Here is a 20551-nt window from a genome sequence, read left to right as displayed (position 1 = left end):
TTTCCTGTTCGACAGATACCATCCCCTCTCCTGAACCCTCCTCCCCACCGGAATATCAACAAGTTCTCGCCAGAAAGAAATGGAACCAGTGTTGAACAGGGGAACAGTGCTTAAACCAGTGAGAACTCGACAGAAACAGCTAAGTCGTACCCAAGTTAACCTTCACACAGTGAGGTACCAGGTACCCAGTGATAACTGCCTTTGAGACCTAAATAGCAAGCAGCGATGTGTTAATCCGTCCACGATAGAGGCCCCGACCAAAACCTCACCATATAACACCATCTGTGAAGGAATTACTACTCCACGTCAGGCCCCTCATAACACCATCTATGAGGGAATTACTACACCATGTGAGATCCATCATAAAACCTTCTGTGAGGAATTACTACACCATGAGGTCCAGCATAAAACCTTCTGTGAGGAATTACTACACCACGTAAGGTCCATCATAAAACCTTATGTGAGGAATTACTACACCACGTCAGGCCCTCATAACACCATCTGTGAGGGAATTACTACACCACGTCAGGCCTCACAACACCATCTGTGAGGGAAATTACTACACCACGCCAGGTCCTCATAACACCATCTGTGAGGGAATTACTACACCACGTCAGGTTCCTCATAACACCATCTATGAGGGAATTACTACACCATGTCAGACCCCTCATAACACCATCTGTGAGGCAATTACACCACGTCAGGCCCCTCATAACACCATCTGTGAGGAATTACTACACCTCGTCAGGCCCCTCATAACACCATCTGTGAGGCAATTACACCACGTCAGGCCCCTCATAACACCATCTGTGAGAATTACTACACCACGCCAGGCCCCCATAACACCATCTGTGAGGGAATTACTACACCGTCAGGTTCCTCATAACACCATCTGTGAGGGAATTCCTACACCACGTGATGTGGCTCATAACACCATCTGTGAGGAATTACTACACCACGTAAGGCCCCTCATAACACCATCTGTGAAGGAATTACTACACCACGTCAGGCCCCCATAACACCATCTGTGAGGGAATTACTACACCAGTCAGGCCCCTAACACCATCTGTGAGGGAATTACTACACCTCGTCAGGCCCCTCATAACACCATGTGACGGAATTACTACACCATGTGTGGTGCTCACTTAACACCATCTGTGAGGGCAATTACTATACCGTGTGAGGTCAGCATAAAACCTTCTGTGAGGAATTACTACACCACGTAGTACCTTGCTTAACACCATCTGTGAGCAATTACTACACCACGTCAGGTCCCTCATAAAACCATCTGTGAGGGTACTACATGTGAGATTACCTTAACACCATCTGTGAGGCAATTACTACACCACGTCAGGTCCCTCATAAAACCATCTGTGAGGAATTACTACACCATGTGAGGTCCTGTTAACACCATCTGTGAGGGTACTACACTACTCCTCTTAACACCATCTGTGAGGAATTACTACACCATGTTAGTCCAGCATAAAACCTTCTGTGAGAATTACTACACCACGTGATGCCCTCATAACACCATCTGTGAGGAGTTACTACACTACGTGTCTGTTGTTCAACACCTTAGCGATGATCTACGTGACCTCCTGTAGTAATCTGTATGTTCACTGTATGTTCCTTCATCTTTCTCTAATGAAGGCTTTTGTTAAACCACCAATGTATGTAATAAGTCATATATGTCCAATGTATATTGTCAGCCGTCGGGCTGCAGAACCTTTTCAATAAATCGTATGTTATTATTATTATTATTATTATTATTATTATTATTATTATTATTATTATTATTATTATTATTATTATTATTACACACACACACCAGGCAAAACGCCTGGACAAACTAAAATTAAACGCTATACCACCACGTGACTTACCAATGAAACTCTTCAAGGTTCTCCCCGGGCTTGCTAAACCCCTATGCTCCATCATCAATGCTTCTCCAGTCAAGCCAGATGCCCAGCTGACTGGAAGACCTCTTATGTATCACCAGTGCCCAGTCAACCAGCCCTCAATCCTTAATCCAGTACGACCTATGCAATCACCCCAATACTCAGCCTAATCTGCTGAAAGTTTGTGTTCGACTGGAAGCATGTTGATATTGCAGAGTCGTAGACACTCAGCAATTTGTAACATGAAAGCTTCCTCCACCACTCACTGTCTTGTCAGCTTTCTCGATTGCATATACCTCTTCGAGAAACGAAAAACGTCTGGCTGTCGCCTTCATTGATTTCACTAAAGCGTTCGACCTAGTCGACCACAATATAATCATCAACAGCTATTGACCTCAGGCTTCTGAAGTCTTATACTCTGGCTACAGACTTCCTCAGTGACCGACGCCAAGCTATGCGCTTCCGAGGGCTGTCACCTTTCAGTCACTCACCTGTGGCGTCCCCAAAGGCACCAAGATGGGACCACTCTGCTTCCTTATGCTCATCAATATGCCCAGAAACTCCTGCAAATATGTAAACGACTCCACCATTGGGATCAGCGTCAACAATTCTGCTCGACTATACCGCCCTTCAGGATTTGTTGAACAGTCTCAAAACTGGGCCACCAACAACCATGTCTCTCCAACCATACCAAGACCATGGTTTATGCACAGTCAACCTCCTTCCGACATTGTCCGCCTCCTTCCATTACTCTGGGTCGAACACACTCCAGGTTGTAGATTCACAGCTCCTCGGCGTCTTGGAGCAACAAACTAAATGCTCAGTTTCCGTCTCCACCTCCTCCGCTCGACTCAAGTCCTCCGGGTTCCTGCACAGGCTCTCGTTTACAACATTCATGCTTCCCAAGCTCTATGCCTCCACCTGGTCTTCCTCTAAATGCCACACAACGTAAACACCTGAAAAGGTGCAAGGGCATGCAAGATTATTCTCTCCCCTTCCTACTCTATCAAAGCGCTCAACACACTGACCCTTTCGACTCACTGACCATCCCGACCTCATCTGGGGTGGTACACCATCCTCGACATCCGGCTCCTACTACCGCAGATCCTAGTCCGAAATTGCTGTTCGACACCACAACCGCATCCAGCCCATTCGTGCACGAACTGATCGCTATAAGAACAGCCCAGTCCCAACCATTGTAAAATTATCAACCTTGTAATAAACAGTGTATTCACTCCCAGTAAACACTACTCCTTGCACTGTCACTATGTTGAAATGAACTGTGGTTTGAGCTTCTCATCTATTTATTATATATCTTATTTGTATCACTTATGTTACTTGTATATTATTTGTAATTCGTAACCCATTCCCCAAATATGCAACTGTATATTTTCAGCCTTCTGGCTGCCAAGCTCTTTCAATAATAATTAATTATTATTATTATTTATTATTATTTACCGCTATACTTCCCGAAGACCACCACCAGCACCACCACCACCACCACCACCACCACTGCACTCGCTTGCAGGGGTACCACCACCGTTATGCTCCCCGACAGGCCACCATCACCGCTGTTACTCCTGAGAGGCATCACCACCAGCACCACCACCACTGCACTCCTGCGAGGCTAAATGTACAGTACTATCAACCGGGAATATACCTGTATTTATATCTTTACTTGCATTTAACTCTGCATGTATGTCTATATGTACAGTACTTGTACCTCTATTTATAAATATACCTGTACCTGTGTACCTGGTACGCCAATGTTATTTTACACTCCTGAAAATAAAGAGAAGATGTATAAATCACTCTCACTGGATATTCGCACGTCACACTCCTGTTACGCCGGCCGTCACCCAGAACAAGATATCGGCGAGATGGTAACGACTACGCCGTAATGTGCCAAACTTGGCGTGGTGTCGGCGTTACAGCCAGGCCTCATTAGGGAGACCGGTGGGTAATGATGGATGGCAGGATAAGGCGAGGGAGGGATAAGACAGAGGAATATGGGAAGGAAGGATAGGGAGGGGAGGATAAGACAGAGGAATATGGGAAGGAAGGATAAGGCGAGGGGGAGGACAAGACAGAGAATATGAGGGAAGGATAAGGGAGGGAGAGGAGGATAAGACAGGTAGGAAGGAAGGATAAGGGGAGATAAAGACAGGGAGGTGAAGAGATGAGGAGATATAATCTGGGTCCTTAGGGACATACACACCCCCCACATACACACACCCCCACATACACACATACCCCACATACACATACCACCACATGCACATGCCCCCACACACACATACCCCACATACACATACCCCCACACATACCCCACATGCGCACATGCCCACATGCACACATGCCCCCACATGCACACATACCCCCATACACACACACACATACCCCCACACATACACACATGCCCCCATGCACACCCCCACACTCTACCCCCCAAGCACCCCCCCACACACACCTACCCCCCACCAGCACACACCTACCCCCCACATGCACACTGTACCACACCCCACCTACCCCCCACACCTGCCCCCAAACACCTGCCCCACCACCTACCCCCACACCTACCCCCACACCTGCCCCACCACACACCCTGCCCCACCACACATACCTACCCCCCACCAGCCCCACCACCCTGCCCCACACCTGCCCCCACCAGCCCCACCATTTTGCCTCCCACATGCCTGCCCCACACACCTGTCCACGCCTCCCCCCCAGACACCTACCCCCACACCTCACCCCCACCTGCCCACACCTGCCCCCCACACACCTACCCCCCACACACCCTGCCCCACCACACACCTGCCCCACCACACCCCTGCCCCCAGTGCCTGCCCCCACACACCTGCCCCCACACCTACCCCCACACTGCCCCCAGACAGCCTCCCCCCAGGCACCTGCCCCCCAGCCACCTGCCCCCACACCTGCCCCACCTGCCCCCCACACCCTATTATTGTACACACATATTTATCACCTATTTATCACACCTATTTACTCACCTATTTCTCACCTAGCCCCCCACCTGTCACACACACTAACCCCACACACCTGTCCCCACACACCTGCCCCCCACACACACCTGCCCCCCCTACCTGCCCCCACACCTACCCCACACCTATCCCCCACACCCTGCCCCCCCACTACCCCCAAACCCTGCCCCCACCCACCTTCCCACACCTACCCCCCACACCTATCACACACCTGTCCCCCCCACACACCTACCCCCCACACCTGCCCCCACACACACCACCTTCCCACATAAAACCTACCCCCACACACCTTCCCCACACACACCTGCCCCACACACACCCTCCTTACCTACCCCCTCACACCCCCACACACACCTGCACCCCCATCTGCCCAGCCTGCCTGCCCCACCTGCCCCTCTTGTGCCCCCATACCTGCCTGCCCCCACCCACCTGCCCCCACCCACCTGCCCCACCCGCCTGCCCCCCCCGCCACCTCTTTACCCACCTGCCCCCCCACCACCTGCCCCCACCCTGCCCCTCACCCACCTGCCCCCCCACCCTCTTCACCCACCTGCCCCCCCCACCCACCTGCCCTCCACCCACCTGCCCCCACCCACCTGCCCCCCACCCACCTGCCCCCACCCACCTGCCCCCCCCACCCACCTGCCCCCCACCCACCTCTTCCACCTGCCCCCCCACCCACCTGCCCCCACTTCACCTATCCCCCCCACCCATCTGCATCCACCCATCTGCCCCATCTGCCCCACCTACCCCCCACCCCACCCACCCCCCCCACCCACCTGCCTCCACCCACCTGCCCCCCACCCACCTGCCCCCCCACCCACCTACCCCCACCCACCCCCCCCCACCCACCTACCCCCCCCACCCACCTACCCCCCCACCCACCTACCCCCCCCACCCACCTGCCCCCCTACCCCAGGTGCACACACACTACTACTATTGTCTTTGTCACTCGGAATCAGTGTGACGTCATCCAGCTATGATACAATGATGCAGAATTTATTAAGATGGCACCTTCGTTGGTGACTTCTGAGGTTAACAAAAGAACCGTACAGGAACTGGCAGGGTCATTCACAGATGTTTCACATGTTGGGGCTGCATCTAGTGAGCGGCGGCGGCAGCATCTTTCCTGTGCTGGCGCTTGTCTGCCTCAGTATGCAGTCAGGAGGCTAACTCGAAAATTACACCTTCTTGTGTGGTGCTCCTCCAAGCGTGCGGTGTGGTGTCTCCCAGGTAAGGGGTCGTTTGGTACTTTTTCAGGTTTTCTTAAGACTATCCTTATTCCTTTTGAGTTGCCCACCGAGGTGTTGCGTTTGCTATTCGTTGGTAACGTTCGTTCCTAGACACTGCTTTCTTCTTCTGGGATTGTTCTGCCAGTCGGTTAAACTTACACATTTGTCATTGATAAATACATTGATTTTTGGTCATTTTCATGAAACCAGTCCTCGTGTATTCTTTCGTCTGACAAAGGTCTTTCTGCAGGTTTTTGTCGTGACAGTGTCGAAATATCCTGCCAAAAATATCCCATTCGCTTTTAAGTTTGGGTTGTTTATCCAGCCCATGTTCAGCTTCTCTCTGGCATGTGCTACCACTGGATCTCCAGGTAATGAGTTAAACCGTTTTTGGGTAAACAAAGTGAGAGCTTTGCTCTGATGAGCCGATGATCAGTGTTGCAGTGGTCTGAGGCATGCGTGGCTCTAGTGATGAGACGCCAGTGTTTGGATCGTGGATGTTGCCACGAACCATGAACTTGTCAGCCTGCCTAAACAAGGTATTGTTGATGATGAGGTTGTGTGCAGCACGAATGATGAGGAGAAGGCTGTTGAGATTACACTTACCTATTCCATCTCTCCCTATGGTTCCCCGCCAAATATCAGCATCTCTGCCAACTCTGGCATTGAAGTCGCCAGAGATAGAGGTTATCACTCTGTCGAGGTCGGCATAAATTGCCTCCTTGATGTCATCCTCTGCGTCCAGTGTTGGGGCGTATGCATTGATGAAAAAGGCATGACGTGAGTCATTCAGTGGGACTCTGAACGTCATGAGGCTGTCGTTGATCCCAACAGGCATTTCAGTTAGTCTGCGTAGGATGCGTTGGCAGATGGCAAAGCCAACTCCATAAATGCGGTTTCTCTCCACAGCAATGTTACCCTTCCAGAAGAAGGTAGAGCCAGACCCCTGTTCTGTCAGTTGACCCTCGTCTGGGAGCAAGGACTCACTAATGGCTGCTATGTCGATGTTATACCTAGCCAGCTTGTTTGCCACAGGGCACCTTTTCTAGCCCCATGTGGGGAGGAGGCTCTCCTCGAAAGGCTGCTTAGACAGGGACCGGATTCTACTGCTGCTTATAGATCCCGAGTGCATAAACGACCATCTTATCTGTGCCACCCATGCAGAGTTTGACTACAGACTCTCGGCAGTCATTTAAGTACAGATGGTAGGCAGCTATCAAACAGGGAGGTACTACCGCCTGGGAAGATGTTGGAAGCAGCTGTGTTTCTATGGTAGACCCTGCTGCCATATGGCATCACGAATATTGTACCAAGTCCCAGGTTGGTGATCTGTCTTTCTGCCTCATTTACACACACAATTGCAGGGTCTCTCAATTGTTTCTCTTACTATTGACAAGACAACATACTGTACATATAGCGCCACTATTGATTATTATTATTTTTTCTTACATTCATACAATGTTGTTATTTATTATTTTTTTATTTTACTTTTTATTATAAATTTTATTTACTATAATTACTATTATTATTATTAAATTTTTGCCCCAGGCCACTCGTCTGTCGCCATAGACTTTTGTGATGATGCAGGGCGCAGGCTGCAATTATACATCTTGGCTCTCCCTTTTCAGGATGCAACGACTGGGGATGTGGTTGCAATGGACTGTCGTAGCCAAAGTTTGTTGGGTTTTCGCCTGAGTAGCATGTCCATCAGCATTGCCTTCTTCCCCAGTAGTCGTAAGCCCTGTAGTCACCTCTTCCGCCTATACCATGGGGTCTTTGTTGAGCTCTGTACGCATGTCTGCCCTGGATGGGGCCCACCAGGAGATTCTTCTGTTCGGGTTTACTGCTAGCCTTATATCTGCCAAGGTATCCAAGGCAGTGGGGCAACAATGGTTGGTGGCCAGAATGTCCACATGCCAGTGGTCTGAGCACTATCACACTGGAGCCCACTAATACTCCGAATCCTGCTGTCTAGCCTGGTCCACGAGGCACCCGGCGTGTGTTGCCACGAGGGGCACAGCTGGAGTCTTGATGGTGAAGGGCTGTGTGTATGAAAGACTTATACAGTTGCTTCCCTGTTCGCCACGACGGCCTAGCCAGGGTGGTGGCTGAAAGCGAGAAAGCAAGTAGTTGCACCTTAACACTTAACATAATACTGCCACTAGACGCATTACGGCACCTCTGTGCGCGCACACACAACACACACATCTCCGTGTCTGACCACCTTCCAAACTGACATACAAATATATGATATTTATCCTGCTTCTTAGATCCTGCATTTTCTCTCCTACCAACTGGTGGAGACGACCAGCTAGGCACTACCTTGAATCTGAATCTGGAATCTTGAATCCGACTTGAATATGAATGCTGGGAACTCCAGAATTCTGATACGGTTTTCCCGAGAGATGTTACAGAGGTTGTGTTGGGGAAAAAGTATTTTGTTATCATATTTATTGACGTGTTGTGGAAGTTGTTCTTTTATACTTAGGTGGGCTGACGTGGAAGAGTGTAAGATGATGTTTTGTGCTGACAGTTTTGTTGACAGTTTGGTGTTGATTTTTGGTGACAGTTTAGTGCTAACAGTATATGCTGACAGTATGGTGTTGACGGTTTGGTGCTGACAGTTTGGTGCTGACAGTATGGTGCTGACAGTTTTGATAATGCTTGTATTATCTCCAATCTTTCCTCCTTGGTGGCATATGTGGATGGTCTGGATAGTGTGATTTGTTTCCAGACATCACTATCCTTCATAAAACTGTAGGCCCTCCTTCGTGTTTCCATATATAGAGGGATAGTTTATAAGCATCATCCTCCTATCCTCTACCTCGCCCCATCCACCATCGTCCACACCCCTTCCACTGCCACTGTTCGCCCCCCACCACTATCCCCCGCCCCCCACCACTATCCGCCCCCCACCACGTCCGCTCCTCAACTGTCCGCCCCCACCACTGTCCACCCCTGACCACTGTCCGCCCCCCGACCACTGTCCGCCCCCCACCACCACTGTCCGCCCCCCCACAAACCACCACTGTCCGCCCCCCCACCACCACCACCACTGTCCGCCCCCCCACCACTGTCCCTCCCCCCCACCACTGTCCGCCCCCCCACCACTGTCCCCCCCCCACCACTGTCCGCCCCCCACACTGTCCTTCCCCACCACTGTCCGCGCCCCCACACTGTCCGCCCCCCACCACTGTCCGTCCCCCCACTGTCCGTCCCCCACCACTGTCCTTCCCCACCACTGCCCCCCCCCTGTCCGCCCCCACCCCACTGTCCTACCACTGTCCCCCCCCACTGTCCGCCCCCCCACCTGTCACCCCCCCACCACTGTCCGTCCCCACCCCCTGTCGCCCCCACCACCACTGTCGCCCCACCACCACTGTCCGCCCCCACCACCACTGTCCGTCCCACCACCACTGTCCCTTCCACCCCTGCTACCACCACACTGTCCGTACCATGTCCCGCCCCACCACCACCTGTCCGCCCCACCACCACCACTGTCCCCCCCCCACCACTGCCCCCTCCCCACTGCCCGTCCCCCACCACTGCCCGTCCCCCCCCACCACCCCGCCACCACCACCACTCTCCGCCCCCACCACCACTCTCCAGCCCCTGCCATCCTCTCTGCCCCCACACTCCCACCCCCCCACCACCACTGTCCGCCCCGCATAATGTCCTCTCCCCCACCACTCCGTCCCCACCACTGCACTCCCCACCACTCACCCCCCACCACTTGCCCCACCACCACTGTCCCCCCACCACCACTGTCCCCCTCCACCACCACTGTCCGCCCCCACCACCACCACTGTCCCTTGTAGCCACTGTCCGCCCCCACCACCACTGTCCGCCCCCCCACCGCTGTCCGCCTCCTGTCCGCCCCCACCACCACTGTCGTCCCCCGCTGTCCGCCCCCCACACTGTCCGCCCCCACCACTGTCCGCCTCCACCACCGCTGTCCGCCCCCCCACCACCTGTCCCGCCCCACCACTGCTGTCCTCCCCCATCACTGCCCCCCCCACCACAGTCCTCCCCCACCACCTCTCCGCCCCCACCACCACTCTCCTTCCTGCTCTCACTTCCCCACCACCTGTCCACTTCAACTGTTGTCCGCCACGCCCCACCCCACGCCCCCCACCACTCACCTACCACCACTGTCCGTACCACCACTGTCTCCCCACCACCACTGTCACCCCACCACCTGTCCCCCTTTACCACCACTATCCTCCCCCACCACCACTGTCCCTCCCCCCACCACCACTGTCCGCCCCCCACCACCACTATCTGCCCCACCACCACTGTCCCTCCCCCACCACCACCACCACTCTCCGCCCCCCACCACCACCACTCTCCGCCCCCACCACCACTCTCCCGCCCCCCCCACCACCACCACTCTCCGCCCCCACCACCACCCTCTCCGCCCCCCACCACCACCACTCTCCGCCCACCACCACCACTCTCCGCCCCCCCACCACCACCACTCTCCTTCCCCCACCACCACCACTGTCCCTTCCACCACCACCACTGTCCGCCCCCCACCACCACCACTCTCCCGTCCCCCCACCACCACTCTCACTTCCCCACCACCACCACTGTCCGCCCCCCACCTCCTGTCCCTCCCCCACCACCACCACTGTCCCGCCCCCACCACCACCACTGTCCTTACCACCACACTGTCCTTCCCCACCACCACTGTCCCCCCACCACCACTGTCCCACTCCCACCACCACTGTCCGTTCCCACCACCACTGTCCGCCCCCACCACCACTGTCCTTCCCCCCCCTGTCACTTCCCCACCACCACTGTCCCACTTACCACTGTCCGCCCACCACTGTCCGCCCCCCACCACTGTCCCGCCCCACCGCTGTCCTTTACCACCGCTGTCCTTACCAGCCTTTGTCACTTCCCCCCACCTGTCCTTACCACCGCTGTCCACCTGCTGCCTCCACCACCGCTGTCATTACCCACCCGCGCTGTCTTCCCCACTACCACTGTCCGTAGTCTCCCCACCACCATGTCCACTTTACCACCGCTCTCCCCCACCACTTGTCGTCTTCCGCACATCGCTCCCCTGTGCCCCACCACCCCACTGTCACTTTACCACCCTGTCTCCACACACCATCACTTCCCCACCACTGTCCGCCCCCACCACTGTCCGTTCCCCCCACCACCACTGTCCGGCCCCCACCACCACTGTCCGCCCCCACCACCACTGTCCCCCCCCACCACCACTGTCCTCCCCCACTGCCACTCTGCTGTCCGCCCCCACCACCACTGTCCGTCCCCCACCACCCTGTCCCTTCCCCCCACCACTGTCCTTCCCCCACCACCACTGTCCCCCCCCACCACATGTCCACTTCCCCAGTCCCACCACTCCGCCTCACCACTCGCCCCACCACCACTCACTCACCACCACTGTCACTCCCCACCACTGTCCCCCTCCCCACCACCACTGTCCCCCACCTGCCTGTCCCTACCACCCTGTCTTCCTACCACTGTCCGCCCCCACCACCGCTGTCCCCCCCCACCACCTTCTTCCCCACCACCACTGTCGCCCCCACCACTGTCCAGTCCCCCACATCGGCCACCACCACTGTCCCATGTCCTTCCCCACCACCACTATCCGTCCCCACTGTCCCTCCCCCACCACTGTCCGTCCACACCACCACTTCCGTCCCCACCACTGTCTGTACCACTTGCCTCCTGCTGTCCCCCCCCACCACCGACTGTCCCCCCCCACCATCACTACCCGCCCCCACCACCACTGCCCCGGCCCCCACCACCACTGCCGTCCACACCACCACTGTCCGTCCCCACCACCACTGTCGTCCCCTACCACCACTGTCCACCCCACCACTGTCCGTCACCACTGTCCACCCCCCACCACTGTTCGCTCCCTGCTGACCCGCTCCACCGTCCACCCCCACCACTCTTCGCCCCTACCCACCCCCACCACCACTGTCCCCCCCACCACCTGTCCGGTACCACCACTGTCCGCCCCCACCACCACCACTGTCACCCCACCACCACCACTGTCCGCCACCACCACCACTGTCCGCCCCCACCACCACCACTGTCCCCCCACCACCACCTTGTCCGCCCCACCACCACTGTCCTTCCCCACCACCACTGTCACCCCCCCACCACCTGCACTGTCCCGCCCCCACCACCACCGCCTGTCACCACCACTGTCCGTCCCACCTCCCTGTCCCCCCCACCTACCACTGTCCGCTCCCCACCACCTGTCCGCCCCCTGTCCTTTACACTGTCCCCCCCCACCACCGTCCGCCCACCACTGTCCGCCCCCCACCTGCTGTCCGCCCCCACCACCACCACTGTCCGCCCCACCACCACACTGTCCTTCCCACCACCACCACTGTCCGTTCCCCCACCACTTCACTTCCCCACCACTGTGGCCTCCCCCTGCACTCCACTGTCCCCCCTCACACCACTTTTGTCACTCCCCCAACCACTGTGCCCCCACCCTACTGTCCGTCCCCCAGCTGTCCTACACTGTCCGCCCCCCTACCACTGCTGTGCCCCCACCACTGCTGTCTCTGCCCCCCACCACTGCCCCCACCACTCCGCCCCCACCACTGTCCCCTGCTGTCCGCCCCACCACTGTCCGCCCCCTACTGTCCGGCCACTCCCTGCTCCGCCCCCCACCTGTCCCCCCCCTACTGTCCGCCCCCCCACCACTGTCCGCCACCACTGTCCGCCCCCACCTCCACTGTCCGTCCCTCTCCTCACCACCTGTCCCCCCACCACCACTGTCCGCCCCACCACCACTGTCCGCCCCCCACCAGCTGTCACCTACGCTGTCCGCCCTTTGTCTTCCCCACCATCGCTTCCCGCTTTCACCACCTACCTTGCTGTCCCCCCACCACCGCTGTCACTTCCACCATCTTCTTGGCGTCCCCCACCACCGTCCCCACCACACTGTCCGCGCCACCACCACTGCCTGTACCGTAGGGGATGGGGTGCAGGTATGGTGATCTATACACAAGATGTAGTGACGCGTGGTGAGTGGTGAGGCAGTGACAAGTCAGGTCAGGAAGGTCAGGTGACCTGGGTGAACTAGGGAAGACTTGATTCCATATGGGACTGTGCTTCTCTGTCTGTTTATCTGTTTCTCTTTGTGACAGACTTCGTAAGAGATAGACAACGAGTGATAACATTTACTGTAACATATAGCAATCGCTTACGTATTAATTTAGAGAGAGAGACAAAGAGAGTAATATAATAATTGATACAATGGTTATAGGAGAACACATACTAATAATGAATCCTACAGACGTAATCTTAACACAAAACTCATACAAAGAAGCATTAAATAACACTCTTGTGTTGGGAACAATTCTCTGTATCTTAGTGCATTAAGGTGAACAAACCAATCCATATTTAAGGCTTTTAGTTCTTTACTTTTAACAAATTTATTGACAAAGCTTGTAGTACAGTTTGCCTTGTGTAATTCAGTCAGGTCTTGACACTGAGGTGGTATCACTTCTCACTGCCACGCAGACAGAGGTTCATATACAAAGAAATAAATCATATTCATTAACAGTATATATAGGTCAGATTTCATGTGGGTATGTCACTATTCATGCCATGAGGTTCATATACATGGACGTCATATTCTAATTGAAGACTATTCAGTGTTGGCATTATTTTCCATTCAACCACAAGGAAAAAAGTGTATCAAATTTGTAATGAAAATTCTCATCCAATTTCCTCAACTCACACCCTGTAAATTCTATGTCGATGGAAACATACAGATTCGTTCTTTTACTGGGAATTTGTGTTGATAACAACATAATGGACATAAAATTGTTGCGTTTCCTTTGGTAATACATTTATATATCCTCATTGTAATCTCACAATCCTTACGCCGTATTATTTCCTGTAGTGTTTGGGGATTAATGTTTTTAATCTTTGGATAATATGTTAAATTAGCCTTTATTTGTTATGGATTTGTGCCAAGAAACTAAATAGACAAGTGCCGTACTATAGCACATATTATATATAGCTGCACTCTGAGGAGGAGACATAAACATCTTTTTAATAATTCTTGTCAGCTGTCAGTGTAGCCAATAGGTAATCATACCTTACCGACTACCAAGTTTGGCACGTAAGGTAATCTCTTGACGTAGATAAAGATATCTTATAGCGCTATGTGAGGAATCAAAGTACCGGGAGGAATGCATTAGCTCTGGCCGCCCCAGGGTACTGGGACCCAGGAGGTACTGGGAGCCAGAGTACTGGGGCCCAAAGTGCTGGGACAGGGGGTACTGGGACAAGGAGGTACTGGGACCCAGGAGGGTACTGGGACCCAGAGGCGTACCGGGACCCAGGAGGCGTGCCGGGACCCAAGGAAGTGCTGGGACCCAGGGAGGGCTGGGACCAGGCGTACCGGGACCCAGGAGGTGTTGGGACCCAAGGAGATACTGGGACCCAAGGTTGATCTGACTTCTGCCTCATTTACTTGTGAGGGTCTCAATTGTTTCTCTTACTATTGACAACACAACATACAGTATATCGTTTCTCACTTTTGATTTTTTTTTCATTTTGTATTTCTTTATCATTATTATTATTATTATTATTATTATTATTATTATTATTATTATTATTATTATTAATTTATTATTTTATTTTCAATTTTCTATTTTCTATTATAAATTTTATTGTTGTTGTTGTTGTTGTTGTTGTTTATTTGGGTTTGTGGTTTTATTTGTTGTTTTTGTTTCAATTTTATGTTTTATTATAAATTTTATTTACTATAAATTATTATTATTATTATTATTATTATTATTATTATTATTATTATTATTATTATTGTTATTATTGCCGTTATGGGTCAGTGACCTGCCTGGGTGGGCTATACTGGAAAAAATGCCTCAAAGAGGCTCAGGTTCTCAACTGGCTCAGCCATGTTATATTGTTATTATCCTCTGTGTCTGTGGTTTTCTGGCTAAATAAACTGTTTCAATATCAACTCTCCCTCAGGCTTACCAACGTATCCACCCCAAACCACATTAGACAGATCTACCAATCTCGACCTCCCTCAACTCCACCCCACCTTCCCCAGACCCCGCCCCTCCTAAACCCCCCGCCCCTCGGACCCACCGCCCCTCAGCCCCAGACCCCCTGCCCCTCAGCCCCCAGACCCCCCGCCCCTCAGCCCCAGACCCCCGTCCCTCAGCCCCAGACCCCCCGCCCCCTCAGCCCCCAGACCCCCGTCCTCAGCCCCCAGACCCACCGCCCTCTCAGCCTCCCAGACCCCCGCCCCTCATCCCCTATGTCCCTTTTCTGGTGTAAGGTGGACTGTTTATTTTCACGGAGGAGAATGGGGAGGATAATGAGACACAGGGAGGAAGGTGAGGGAAGGAAATGAGAGGGAAGAGGAGGGTGAATAAGACAAGCAGAAAAGGAAGAAAACCGGAAAGAAGGGAATGAATGAAGAAGAAGAGAAGGAGGAAGGACGGGTGGGTTGGAGGCAGGAGGTGTAGAATACTGATAGGGATGGGCAGGAGAGAATGGGAGATAAGAGAAATGGGAAGGAGGAGGAGGAGATGAAAGGGATGGGGACAGGAGATGGAGACAGAGGCGAGGATGGAGGAGAGAATGGAGAGGGCAAAAATAAGAAGAGGCAGGAAGAAAATAGGAGAGAGAGGAAGAAGGGAGGAAAGGAAGAGGGAAGGGAGAGGAGAATAACAACACAACTCTCACCTCGTTACGTTAATGCAATCCGTCATCGGGCAAGAGGGCGTATGTGCCACCCTCGGGGAATGAAAGAACTATAAAACTTCCTTCACCTTCATTTGTCTATATTATTGTCTATTAATTTATCTAATTTTTACTATATAATAATTTATTTATATTCTCAGGTAATATAATTCAACTTCATCTCACAGTCTACAAATTTATTCGTATTTTTTCTTGGTGATTACATATAATTTTTCTATCTACTAATTTATTCATATATTAATGCGCCATCTAGCACGTGATTGTATAGAAATGTTTATTGCCTCCTCATTGGCCAATCGTGATCCCGTCTATAATCTCCCTTAAACTCTAATAGTTTCGTGTTAAATAATCGAATAACAAATGTAAATAGGCTGATAAACATATAATAAATGGATGAATCAAAACAAAACAGATAATTATAAAAAAGAAGCTAAAGGAAATTAAGGAAAATGAACAAATAGAAGTAAATGAGTTATATGTGTACACGGATATGTACACATGTCTTACGTACACATGTGAATTATTCAATATTTGTACAGTCGGGGACAAAAGTTCGTTCTTCAAGGTGAAACTGAGTCACGGGAATGAGTCTCCGAACTGACAAACCCTGACTGTTTCAACTCATTTGGGGTCGATGCTGCTTCAGTTTGGGCGGGAGCAAACATTTGACCCCGACTGTACAGTCACCTCAAAAAGTCCGTGTCCTCGGCAATCAAGATGAACCGCTGGAGTGAACCCTGTAGGTCTTCTGGTTCGGTTCGGTTTTCAACCCAGATAAACTACACGACGCGGCGCCTGGTATAAGTGTCCCAACAGGTGGCGCTGTTCATGTCTGGCGAGTTATACACAGATGACTAATGTGAGTGTATAGAGAAACGTTACCAGGCAAGTTTCCTCATTATGATGGGCAGCCCAGTTGGTTGGTGGACCAGACCCTCCATCATCTGAGGCCAAACCGCTAATGACAAGAACTAACTAAACCAATCTAATGATCTTACATATCTAGTGGTTAGGTTAGGTTACTGTCGACAATCGTTGTAGCCACACAAACTGTTGTCGTATCGTCAGAACACTTGTAAAGATGTTACTGTAGGTTCATAGTCATTATTTAATTCCCTCCCGCCTAATAATCGTATTTACATTGAACAAATACATCCTTGAGTAAAGTGAGATGGAAGGTTAATGTGATCTTTTTCTTTTCCAGGTAGGTGAAAGTTAACAGCTCCTCGAGGGACCGTACCGTAACACTTCAGGTATGTCCAAGTCAGTATTTGCTCGGGAGTCTCGCGTCTCCGCTAAGTCGCCGATACCTCCCGTGTTGAAGGTCGAGATCACGTTTGTTGTATTAAGTCACTCGGGAAATTTTCTTGACCCAGTGATGTTCTAGATAGTGACTTGCGTATATCATTAACTCTTATCAACTTCCGGAATTTTGAATTCCTTTACGCCATTATTACATGATATTTTAAGTCATTTACCCTTCCAGCGTCATGCATCCTCTTAGAACTGACGTTGACCAGTGTTTCTTGTGATTACTAAAGATGGGGTCCAGAGTGTATATATGCAGTCACTTTCATTATACTTTCCAATTACGGGACTGAATCTGGATTCAGTCGGTCTGTGTGATCCTTCCCGGAACGAGGAGGACGTCTCTTAGTTATCTGGTTCTTCCTTTAAGACATCCCTCCAGTTTGTTATGGTCTTCCTCTCTCATGAGCGCTGGTAGTTATTTGAAGAAAACACAATATTCTTACTTGAATTTCGTGTTTTGATTTTCAAATAAGATCTTTCGTGGTAAAATATGGTGCTCCCTGGCAGGCACGAATTGTACCCCAGCGTGGTCTTGTTCACCAGAGGCTTCAGTTTTCAGGACCACGTCCAAAGCAAACTTAAATTGATTTTGTTTTTTTTACTGTAATTTGGACGTGGTCGCAAGCTGGCCTCTGATTCGTTCCCGCTGAGAAAATCGTGAAACACCATATTTACCACGAATATTTGAACACGAAATTCGAAAGCAAACTTATTTTCTGAAATATACCAGCTTTCCTCAACAAACTTCGGAGGAGACAATAAGAACCAATAACAAGACGATCTCGTTCGGAATCACCAAGACTGTTCAGATTCGGTATCACTGTGAAGTATAATGGTGACTTGCATATTGTGTACGCTCTGGACTAGCTCTTGTGTCTGAAACACTGATCAACGTGATTCTAAGAGTGCATGACACTGAAGAAGCAATAACTTAAACAATGAAATTCCGGTCACTGGGTCAAAAACGGTAGCCACGAGCAAACGTGATCTCGACTTGCTCAGCGCAGGAATCGGCGACCAGCAGACGGTAAATGCGGCAGACGCTGAAAAGATGTTGACCAGAGCGAGGCGGTAAATGACGCCAGCTGACCGGCTGGCAGTTTATGACCGGCTGGCGGTGATGGAACGATGGCCTGGCAACCGCCAGACCATGTAAAGATCGACGGGTGGTTGAATTCCGGATTGTGATAGGTAACGGTTTGACCTCGGGTAACCAACGGCACGGGCTGCCCATCGCCAGCTTTGCCTGTTCCAGCACCATTTCTCTACTTTCACATTAGTCATCTTGTGTATAACTCGCCGAAGACGTAACGCCGCCTGTTGGGTTTGCTGCCACCGAGCGCCGCGTCATGTAATTTATCTGGAGTTGGCGACAACCAACTGAGCCAGAAGACTGCAGAGATTCACTCCAGCAGACCATTGCCGAGATTTGGAGCTGACTTTGTGATCGAGATCAAATGTTTTAACCGCCTAACATCGTTTAAGCAGTTGGCTGATCAAAGTGTCGGTTCGAGACTTTCATTCCCGCTGACTTATTTGCTGGCGCAGGCACATTTCGCCTGAAATATTGAATAATTCACGCTGTTATTACGTGAACATGTGTTACGCTGTCGTACGCTACTGCTCATTTACTGCTGATGGGCTTTTCGCCAGCTCTTTGGCTTCTTTATTATCTGTTTTGTTTTGATTCATCGATCTGGCAACTATTTGTTGTTGTTCGTTATTTAACGCAACCAGAGATTAACGGATGCGTGAGGGAACTGACAAACATTTCTATTGACTTGTCGCGTGCTGGGGAATATGGCATAGAATATTGATGAAAAGAACCCGCTGTGATTCACCAGAAAAAATGAAACAGCGAACTTTAACGGATGAAGTTGATATACCAGAGTAAATAGGTAAAGTAGATAAATGTAGACAACAATATGAACAGAGCAGGTGAAGAACTTTATGAACTTTCATTCCCCGAAGTGAAAGCTGCTACGCCTTGCCCTGAACGTATAACAGTGTGATGATATCTTCCTCTCCTCCCCTTCCTCTCCTTCCCCTCCTTCCCTTCTTCCTTTCTCTCTATTTTCTTCTTGCCCTCTCCATTCTCCTTCCTCCCTCTCCTAGCCCATCTCCCATCCCTTTCCTCTCCTCCTTTCCTTTCTTCTTCCTTCTGTGAGATCTCTGAAAGCCAGGAGATTGACCGGTTGTTGCAACCGAAAACGAGCAGAATGGACCAATAACAATATTGGCGTGGCTGGTGATTGAAACCTGAAGGCGACTGCCGACCGATGGCCAGCGTAACGAACGCGGTAAATAGGTAAAGCATAAAGTGAGCAACAACAGCGCCAACAGCAACCACAGCCACGGCAACAGCACAGCACAGCAGCAACAAAAACATGAAAACCAGAAGAACCGAAATAAAATTAACAGCCAATAGCAACAGCCAGCAATAGCCAGCAATAACAACAATGATAAAAGAAAGCCGCAAGCGTCAAAAGTGGCTACTGTATGTTGTCGTAAGAAGCAATTGAGACTAACCAAATACGCTGGGTCTGACCGTCTGTCTCCTTGAATCTGACTAATGAGTCTGTCTCGCGGAGTCTGGCTATCTCCTTGGACTCTGACCGCACCTCGCTTAATTCTGACCTTCAGACACGGACTTTCGGGCCCCAGTACTCGCCAGATCACTTTGAACGTGACTGAGCATTCTGGTGCTAGCATGCCGTGTAAACGGTGACGGCTTGTTTTAAGAGCTAAAGATGTCTGCAGCTATATTTAATTTCTTGATCTAAATATCGAGCTAATTTAACATATTAAAAACGACCAATCCCACGAAGAGAAATAACCTACGACCGTGAGAGGTGGAATGGTTAACCGAGAATCGACCCGCAAAACTTTGACGGCTAATTATCAACACCAGAACGACGATAAAATTTGAGATGATTGGATAATTTTAAATTTGATACGCGAATGAGCCCCGCGAATAGTCTTCAGTGAAATATGACGTCCAATAACCTCTGTGCCATGGCGTGGTGGTGATTACCCATGATCTGTTATTGAATATGATTTACTGTTTGGCTGAACTCTCTGTCTGCGTGGCGTGACTGCACCCTCGGTGTTTGTTTGGTGAAACTGCTGGCGATCAGTAAATTGTTAAAGTAAAGAACTAAAAAGCCTTAAAGCAACAGACCCCAGTTTGTTCCGCCAATACTGAATACCAGAAGGTGTTCTAAAAGTCATTATTGATTTTGAAGATAGGTATTAACGACCCAGTATCGGTATTATATTATATAGCGTTAACGGTAAATGGCTGAACGATTGAAAGCCAGCTTGACTGTGGTGGCAGGGCAGGTGTGTGCGTGTGGCTCAGCCTGGC

General features: G+C 51.2%; 1 protein-coding gene across 1 annotated transcript; it reads left to right on the top strand.

Moving 5' to 3' along the window:
• Nucleotides 1-7899: 7899 nt before the first annotated feature.
• On the top strand, nucleotides 7900-15444 carry LOC121878912 (sulfated surface glycoprotein 185-like). Its single transcript, XM_042385345.1, has 3 exons — nucleotides 7900-7998; nucleotides 14297-14585; nucleotides 15215-15444. Exons 1-3 carry the CDS (start codon nucleotides 7900-7902, stop codon nucleotides 15442-15444), a joined length of 618 nt encoding a protein of 205 aa, XP_042241279.1.
• Nucleotides 15445-20551: the final 5107 nt, after the last annotated feature.

This window comes from Homarus americanus, unplaced genomic scaffold (genome assembly GCF_018991925.1).
Source record: "Homarus americanus isolate GMGI-L3 unplaced genomic scaffold, GMGI_Hamer_2.0 scaffold21323, whole genome shotgun sequence".
Lineage (NCBI taxonomy): Eukaryota > Metazoa > Arthropoda > Malacostraca > Decapoda > Nephropidae > Homarus > Homarus americanus.
This window is presented reverse-complemented; position numbering and strand designations above follow the sequence as displayed.